This window comes from Taudactylus pleione, unplaced genomic scaffold, assembly GCF_031769625.1.
Source record: "Taudactylus pleione unplaced genomic scaffold, aTauple2 ptg000090l, whole genome shotgun sequence".
NCBI lineage: Eukaryota > Metazoa > Chordata > Amphibia > Anura > Myobatrachidae > Taudactylus > Taudactylus pleione.
Window position 1 is genome coordinate 8446840 of NW_028284492.1, and position 9733 is coordinate 8456572.

The 9733-nt window shown below is 42.0% G+C and overlaps 2 protein-coding genes across 4 annotated transcripts in view; one reads left to right on the top strand and one right to left on the bottom strand.

Annotated features, from left to right (window-relative positions):
• TRIM55 (tripartite motif containing 55) overlaps positions 1-5435 on the top strand; it is a 192930-nt gene extending 187495 nt beyond the window's left edge. For 2 of the 3 annotated variants that reach the window (XM_088469338.1, XM_088469339.1), the window contains one exon: positions 4558-5435. In XM_088469338.1, coding sequence (XP_088325464.1) covers positions 4558-4683 — 126 coding nt within the window. In that variant the 3' untranslated portion in view covers positions 4684-5435. The remainder of the gene's footprint in view (positions 1-4557) is intronic. The other variant, XM_088469340.1, reaches the window with a different exon arrangement.
• Positions 5436-6057: 622 nt separating this feature from the next.
• On the bottom strand, positions 6058-8464 carry CRH (corticotropin releasing hormone). Its single transcript, XM_088469341.1, has 2 exons — positions 8209-8464; positions 6058-7144 (listed from the first exon to the last, which is right to left on the bottom strand). Exon 2 carries the CDS (start codon positions 7106-7108, stop codon positions 6617-6619), a length of 492 nt encoding a protein of 163 aa, XP_088325467.1. The 5' UTR covers positions 7109-7144; positions 8209-8464; the 3' UTR covers positions 6058-6616.
• Positions 8465-9733: the final 1269 nt, after the last annotated feature.

Below are 9733 nucleotides of genomic sequence, written 5' to 3' on the forward strand. Positions count from 1 at the left end.
CCCAGTAGCACCCCTTATACAGTGCCCCCTATAGTGCCTTTATACAGTACCCCAGTAGCACCCCTTATACAGTGCCCCCTATAGTGCCCTTATACAGTGCCCCGCAGGAGCTCCCCTTATGCAGTGCCCCCAGACAGTAGTGCCCCATATGCTGTGCCTTCTATAATGCCCTTATACTGTGCCCCCTATACAGTACCCCCAGTAGTGCCCCCAGAACACCCCCAGTAATGCCCCTTATGCTGTGCCCCCTCCCCTGTGCAATACTACTTACCTATCTTCAGGATGTCCACTCCAGGCTGGCTTCCACCAGGAGGGTTCCGGGCGCGCACCTCCTCATGCCGCGCGAGTGATGACATCACCGCGGCCGGCGTCCAGGGCCACACACAGGCACATAGAAATGCTTTGTGCCTGTGTGTGTGGCTCTGGACGCCGGCCGCAGAGAGAGAACTAAGTCACTCCCGGCGGCGGAGTGCAGGACCTCGGTGGAGAGGAAGGGGGTGTGCTGGCAGCAGGTGCGGCCCGCGGGTCTGTATGCTGCTGTTTTTGGTGTCACCCCCTTGAAGGGTGACACCCGATGCGGGCCGCACCCCCCGCACCCCCCTTCTGACGCCACTGGAAGTAACCAACGTATTCAGAACTTCAATTTCAATTTTCTGTAGTATGGCCTCTCCCAATTGGCAAAAGCAAATAGCATACAAAGCACTGAACTGAACATATTAAATGTATTTACACTTGCTTGTACATGTGTTATTATGCTTTAAACTGATGTTTTTTTTCCTGCAATTATTATTAGTAATTTTATGGATTTGGATAATAAGAGTTAATGGATATTTTTCTATTTCAAATTTAAAGGGAAAGTATCATAATCTGTTGTTAAACAGCTCGTAGTTTGAGAATCTACAGAATAATGGAGCCCTTCTTCTGATTCCCAAATTGACACAATAAAGGCTAGGGGCCTGACTCAGTAAGGATCGCTATTGCGATCGCAATAGCGATTACGCATGCAGTCTCACTGCAAAGATATGCTAATGATTGTAATCGCAATGACATATGCAGCCTAACATAAGGACGCCGACTTTACCTTGCACATATCCGTAATACTTAGCAAGTCTGCAAAACCATCGGTAACATCGAGTACAATCGGATCCTTACACACACTTGCACAAGGCCTGACCTTACTGAGAAATTGCTAAGCTCATCACATCACAGTGAAAGGCAAGCTGAGTATGGCATCACAATGGCTAATTCATGCATGCCCCTGCAACGGCGTTCAAAAGCACTGGCACGCCTGCGTTTCACCGACCATTCCCCCGTCACCTTCCCCCAAACGGTACTTCCTGTCAATCACTCTGCGATAGATCTGTGTAGTCACTGCTATCGCAGTCCCTATCGCAGTGGAGTCTTTGCTCGTGTGCACTGCGATGCGTACGCATGCGCGGACACAACAATCATCCGATTGCATACATAATCGCACTTGCGATAGGCAGTGAAACAGGCCCTAGCTCCACTTTTCTATAGTTATCTATTAAAGGGTCAGCATGCTAAATTATGCTCTAGGACCTAATATAAACTCTATTCTATTTGTAAGGGTATTTTTCTCTGGAATTAAGAAAATTACACTAATAGGGTCCGGTTTGCTAAATCGGTGATTTTTTTCAGTTTTGATGGTAGTTTATATAACAGCAATGTTATAAAAGGCAGATTTGCCATTTAAATATAGAGAGCCAATTCATCAATATTGTCAATGCCAAAAAATATTACATTTCCCCCAACAATACAGACACAAAAACATTTGACATGTGATATGTAACCAGCACTTAAACCTGCAGGTATAGTGAATAAAGGTGCAGGGAACACTTAGTGATGCAATGTAAAAAATACACTGCATCACCACCATTGCTACCACCAAGTAGTAGGCATAGGGTCATTGAAACCGGCAGGATAAATCCACATAAAACATTTATAGGATTTTACTAGTGTTACATACAGTAAAAAAGTCATGTTTCCTAAAGCAAGAGGGTATATGGCCTCAGTGTTGTCTAAATACACAATTATTGGATATAACACTTACCTGACCTGATGCTCCCTTTTTCAATGGACCAGTCTGTCTACCGATGACCCCTTCTCCCACCTCATCTTACAGAGGCCACTGAATTACAATAAAGTAGCTTAAAAGGAACAAATAATATATCGCAATCAGCCATAACATTAATACCACCTGCCTAATATTCTGTAGGTTCCCCATGTGCCGCCAAAACAGCTCTGACTCATCGACGCATGGTTTCCACAAGACCTATGAAGGTGTATGATATGTCGACAGTCATAATGTTGACATGACCATTTCGACTTGGTCATAAAGCGGATGTTGACCATGTTGACATTCATCATGTAAACAGTGATGAAATTTTGACATATCGTTTCTGGTGGCCGAACAGCGACTTTCCTGCTCCCGACAGCTGCAGCAGCCAGGGTCATAGCAGTCATGTGACTGTGACTTATGGGTCAGACCTCTGATCCTCCAGTATTTGGGTATTTCTCCCCTAATGCCTAAATCTAACCTCCCCACCCCACATGCAGCCTAACCCCAACCTCCCCCACAACCTAACCCTACCACCCGCAGCCTAAATCTCACCCTCCCACTCACTGCCTGACCCTAATTTCAACATTCTGACAAGGTCGACATTCTGAGAATGCCGACATCATAAGTTGACATTGTATTGTCGGCATTATGAATGCTGACATTGCCATTGACAAACTTTTTAATACATCCCACCCTGTGGTATCTGGCATCAAGACATTAGCAGCAGATCCTTTAAGTCCTGTGAGTTGTAAGGCCAGGCCTCCATGGCTCGGACCTGTTTTTTCAGCACATCCCACAGATGCTCAATCGGATTGAGATCTGGGGAATTTGGAGGCCAAGTCATCAGCTTGATCTCTTTGTCATGTTCCTCAAACCATTCCTAAATATTTTTGCAGGGTGCTGAGAGAGGCCACTGCCATCAGAATGTACCATTGATATGAAGGGGTGTACTTGGTCTGCAACAATGTTTAGGTAGGTGGCATGTGCCAAAGAAGCATCCACATGATTGCCAGGACCCAATGTTTCCCAGCAGAACATTGCCCAGAACATTGTGCAGGCTTATCTTCTTCCCATAGTGCATCCAGGTGCCATCTCTTCCCCAGGTAAACGACACACATGCACCTGGGTGTACACATGATGTAAAAGAAACGTGATTTATCAGACCAGACCACCTTCTCCCATTGCTCCATGGTCCAGTTCTAATGCTCATTGTAGGCACTTTTGGTGGTGGACAGGGGTCAGCATGGACACTGACTGGTCTGTGGCTATGCAGCAACATACGCACTGTGTGGTTCTGAAACCTTTCAATCATAGCCAGCATTAACTTTTTCAGCAATTTGTGCTACACTAGCTCTTCTGTGAGATAGGGCCAGACAGGCTAGCCTTCGCTCCCCATGTGCATCAGTGAGTTTGGGCGCCGATGACCCTGTCGCCGGTTCACTGCTTGTCCTACCTTGGACAATTTTTGGTAGGTACTAACCACTGCATATTGAGAACACCTCACATGACCTGCTGTTTTAGAGATGCTCCGACCAAGCTGTCTAGCCATCACAATTTGGCCCCTGTCAAAGTCACTCAGATACTTACACTTGCCCATTTTTCCTGCCTCAAGTACATCAGCTTCATATATTCCACCCTTTGACAGGTACATTGCAACAAGATCATCAATGTCATTCACTTTTCACTTCACCTGTCAGAGGTTTTAATGTTATGGCTATTGTGTGCGTGTGCGTGTGTATGTATGTATATATATATATATATATATATATATATATATATATATAATCAGTGGCAAATGCAGGATTTCTAGAGGGGGGTTTCCAAATGCTTGATTTTAGAGTGAGTGTGGCCAGTCCATGAGGTTGGTATAATTAGCACTTATCCAGCTTTAATATGCATCATACAAAGTATATTGTGTTGCATAATTCCAGCATATACAGGACCAGCAATCACAGTAAGCCATTAGATATGAGCAGAATGTTTTTTTTCAGATGTGGGCACCATTCCAGAGTATGAAGCAAGTCCGATAGTCTGGGGTAGCAGCAGAAGAACCTAGCACTGCTCTGGACATATATGTACATATTGGTCTCCTTATGCACTGGATAGTGTATTATTATACAGTATTAATAATTAACCCTATTGATTGTCTATAGCTGTGCACCCCTAACAGTGCATGTTTTCCACATCTCCTAGTTGGTGCACAGGTATATTTATTACTGGCTGACACATTTTAAAAGATCCACAGGTGGTGCTAATCATTTCATTTGTGATACTGGGAAGAACATGCAGCACTAGTAACATTGTATTATATTACTATTACTATTGTGATCATGGTGTGTGCTGGGAAGGGGGGTTTCCAGGCAGACAGAAACCCTCCCTGCCTTTGCCTATGTCTACTGTAACAGTAAAATGCTTTTGTAAAGAATCCGTTTAAATGTGCATGTCTCTTAGCTAATACAAAGATCCTTTCCTTGCAGACTGGGTCTGAGACATCAGTCCAGGGAGATGCACAGGAGACTGCAGGATCTAATCAGACCGACAACCCAGACGCCCCACATCACGTCTTCTCCTTCTCCTGGCTCAATTCAATACCTCAGTTATAGCCTTTCTAGGAAAAACGTCTGTTGTCTGTCAGTATCTCATACATCCAAAGCGTAAAGCCAGGAGCCCCTCCCTCAGTATTTTAGCCCTTTGTATTATTCTCCTCATGTCTTTGTATTGTGCATTAATTTTCACCCATCATACTGATAGGAAACAGTGGTACACGATTAAATGAAACGAGTGTAGTCATTATATGAATTGTAACATATGAAGAAACCTAGATTTTGGGATCCAAATATGACTTTCCAGCTGACTCCAGCATAATTCCATGAACTCTGCTTTGTGACCACCTCACATTATCAGCACGGACTGGATCAGGGGCTGTTATATGTACCTTGTCCCGGTTCACCTGCACCACTTCAAATGTTTCCGAGTACAATGAGGGGTAACAAGTACTGTAAGGAAAACAGTAAGCAGCAGAAAATAGTGCCTGACATGCTGATATTTAGGAGATAATAGCTATAGCCAGTTATTGCACTGAAGCCTGTATTCTAAGCTTGAAATGATCTGTAAAACACAACAATTACACGTACCGTATCTCTAGAGTACACTTAAGCAACCTGTGGCTCTTGAACCATTGTGAAACTACAAGTTCCAGCATGCCTTGATTGTCAATAATCCCAAAACCGTCTGGGGTATACAAGTATTCACTGCAGATCAGAATGTAGAGAAGAACAAAGTTCTGCAAAAATATATCCTCTGAGAGGGTGAATATAATATATGAAGCTTTGGAAAGTGACAAAGTGGAGAGTGATAAACGACCAGCCACTCAGCTCCTAACTGTCATGTTACAGGCTGTGTTTGAAAAATGACAGATAGGAGCTGATTGGTTGGTCGTTTGTCACTCTCCACTTTATCACTTCCCAGAGCTTCATACATCTGCCCTACTGAGTATGTGATAAAATAGACTTGCTACTCTCATCGCTTATGTCACCCCCTAAAATCCATGAGAACTGAGTTAGGTATTGAAAATTTAGAACTACTCGATTTAGAAATGAGTTTAAACACTTTGATCGTCACTTGAATACTGTTATTACCTCCTTCGTGATAGTGTAATTTTACAATTTGCTTTGAAAACTAGTTTTAGAAACCAGTGTACCCAGCAACAGAGAGTGGTATCAGGTCAGCCATTCCCTTACCATAAAGGAAAACGTTACGAAAATATCGAATGTATGTTATGTTTTGACTATAGGTTTTATAAAGAAATACATTATACATAGCTCTAATCCTTTATACTAGATGCTAGGAGGTGTTTAATTGAATCTAATGACTGCACTTTGCAGCACATGTAGGACCATCTACGTCTAATTAAGTGTAGAAAATAAAATAGGATTTCTCCCCCCAAAAGTAAAATGGACAGATGTAGCTTTGCAGATTTTATTAAAAATATAGATATTAAACATTATGTTTACACACCAATGTTGTGCGAGCTCTGAAAAGATGTTTTTTTTTATTATGGAAATGTATACAATAAACTTTTGATGCAAAATAAATTACAGCGGTTTATTTTATTTTGTTTTACTTCCCAGTGGAATACTCATATAAGGTTCAGGTTCAAAAGATGTATTTTTAGCTAGTTTGTTCAGACTACCTAGCCCAATCTCAAACTGATATTATCCCCAAGGATATTTATATATTACAAAAGTAACCATCCCAAAAGTTTAAAATAAAAATAAGTTACAAATTACATCTGTTGCCTTTTTTATATATACGGTATATATACTGCAGTCAAATACACCCGGTGCATGCTGATAAACAGATATAGGCTTTCACCCCTTTACTCACCTGGGGGCCAGCAGCAGAGCATTGCTTTGAGTTGCTGGCCCCACAGGCACCCATGGGGTTACGGAGTACCTCCTCTATGTCTGAAGCTATAGAAAAATAAACGAATGGTTTGTGCTAGATGCAGGAAACTCTTTGGCAGGTGACAGTGGGTTATTTCCCAATTATGTCCATCAGTTTCCTGTTGCTGTGGGCTTGCTGGGCTATTTGCTCGGCTCTAGCCATTTCCAAGACTTCCCGGAGCAGGTGGAAAGTGAGATCCAGGGAAATCGGAGGCTCCTCTGCACGTTTCCCCCTTTCCGTGGACTCTTCCTCAGCGGTGTACGGGGAATCTGCCCCATCTAGGACCCCAGCTCTGAGCCCCTGCTGACTGCTCCACTGCTGGGGCTGCATTTGCTGCTGAAGAGCTCTCACAAAGTTACTTGAGGGGGCGTCAAGGAGGCGGCCGGCACCTAAAGAACTTGGGGAGAACTTGTGGATGTTCCCCAGGCGTAAGAAATACTCTTCTCCCATACGGAGCAGGAAGGGCTGTGGCGGGGGGCCCCCGGCAGAGAGGGCTGAGGGTTTGCTGAAAGCTCTGCAGTACTGGCAGGGCAGGAGAGCCACCAGGAGGATCCCTGTACACACCAAGAGCTGGAACTTCATGGTACCTCGTATGTGTGATCTGTAATAGAGGACAACCTGGGGAGGTAAGAAGAGGGGACAGTTAGGGAGAGAGCGCACTATAAGGACTGAGAGGGAGGTGGATGGGAGGGGGGGAGAGAGAAAGAGAGAGAGAGACAAGAGAAGAGAAGAGAAGAGAAGAGAAGAGAAGAGAAGAGAAGAGAAGAGAAGAGAAGAGAAGAGAAGAGAAGAGAAGAGAAGAGAAGAGATGGGATGGGATGGGATGGGATGGGTCGGCAGCAAGGGGGGAGATCGGAGACACAGAGACTAGGCTGGCGCGTTGGCTTTGGAGCTGTCCTGGGTGCTGAACTACGCTGCCCTCACCAGAGTTTTTGCTCTCCCGTTACTTTCCTATCCTATCACCCAGTACAAACACGAATCATTTCACCTGTATTATTAACTCTGCTCATTCCATCATTGACAATGTAACAGGTATGATCATGTCAAACTCAGTAATATCGCAAGAACCACTATAGCTGTCACATTAACAATATGCATTACCGTTCTGATATCACCTGTCATATCATTAAACTATTGTCTACAACACTTATATAAAGATGACTTTTAAAGGGTTGAAAATATAATGATACATTCCAATCTAACACAATTATATCAATTACGATAAGCGCACCATTGCTATACTGTACATTTTTCTATGTTACCGACATCCCTGGTTTTATATAGCTTAATCCTTATACTCTAAAGTAACATTGCTTACTGTAAATCATGCTAGCGCTATACGTTATAGTGATCATATACTACAGTAAGGCAGAGTCCGTGTAACTGGTTGCGCTAGAAACTGAAATACCCTCATCAGGACATACCCGTACCTTTAGTATCACTGTAATATCATTGTCAGTATCCGATTATTATATTACAAACATCATATTACTCTGGGCACATCACATATGATGCACAAAAGCGTCTAGTAAGTTATTGAAACGCGCTGCATGGAACCAGGAGACACGTCCAATGCAATGCTGGATAACAGAGCAATCCCATCATCTGTGAACAATACTGCAAATGAACTGCACACTACATCCTGGTATACAATAGAGAGCATCATATATAGTTCAACTTACTTGCTTTACTAGGGTCCCCTTGCCTGGGCTGTCGTAGGGACTGTTACACAGCCTTCAGTATCACAGCATATAAGGTAGGTGATATGTATGTCCCTCTGGGTAGTTGATGTTCCTTTTCTTTATGATGACATATCGGGATGTTGTGACAGGAATTTCTTACAAAAAGAAGCCTTGATGCTGGACTTTATAGCTTGGTCCCTCTGCCACAACCACGCAGCTCTTGCCTAATAAGCTGACGCTTTCTTGACAACTATTGCGTGCTGATCCTCTGCTGAATAAATAATGGCTCCTTGGAGCAATGGGCAGAGATTTGCTATTACAACAATGAATCTCACATCCAATTATGTTCCCAGATACTTATCGCCTCTATGGTGACGTCAGTGACACTCACAAGTCTCCCATTGACAAAAAGAAAACTTGAATGAAATTTTCCAAATGTGTTAAGCAACAGTCAGTGACCTCCACTAGCAAAGGTCAAAGTGGCACATTTTATATACAATTCCACGGTGGAATTTCTTCCACTCTACCTGAAAACATATACTTTTATCAGGTACGCATTATAACGGGATCAGTCTAAACAAGGTTGATTTAAATACCCAATTATAGTCACAATTTATTATAATACAATGTAAACACACAATAACACACATGAGATGGTAAAAACTTACCAACACAATTGATCTTGCCCAAAACAATCTGAAGGTATTTATTTATGACATATAACGGAATAAGTATGTTCCTAATCTGGATGTCTCAAATTACAGAATGTTCAGTGCCAGGGACACAAGAGTTATATAGTTATTAACTCGTTTTTAATCTGCACGAACTTGTGCAAAGAAAGACCATAGTGAATCTATTTTTGCATTACATATGCAAGTAAGCAAATCTAATGTTACGCAGATCTATGTTCGGAAGGGTAATTTGAATAATTATTTAACAATATGGGGAAGTGTGATTTGCATTCTAAGTAGGACACAATCTGTTATGGCTGTGGTTGTGAAATAAGTCAGATAATCGTTCCTGATATTGAATCTGCCTTCTCTGCTAAACCGAACACTCCAATTAACTATTATACTACACAATATCCAAACCTCATTTTGGCCAATGTAGGAGTCGATACTGTAATGGATCACTGTAATAAGGTTATCTACCATGTTAAGTTCTGGTTGAGATTCTAATGACTAAAGATATTAAAAAGTCAATCTATGTAATAGATAATGAAGCTAAATTATTTAATACTGTTGTATTCAGTGAGACATATATATATATATATATATATATATATACACACAGTATATAAATATATATATATATTTAAATTAAAATAAAGATATATATTTGAAGTATTCAACATTTCCAGACATTTAAAAAAAATCCCCACCAACAGAAGTTTCAGACTTTTATTATCACCCATAATAATATATTTCTATCAGTCAGTTAAGGGTCATTTGCCAATAGCAAAATGGACAAGGTACAGTGTAAAATCCTCTTTGGTGATGACACAAACATCAATTGCACTATGAGT

Excerpts from the sequence above, each read along its gene's own strand:
- CRH (XM_088469341.1), bottom strand. The coding sequence starts at position 7,108 with ATGAAGTTCCAGCTCTTGGTGTGTACAGGGATCCTCCTGGTGGCTCTC.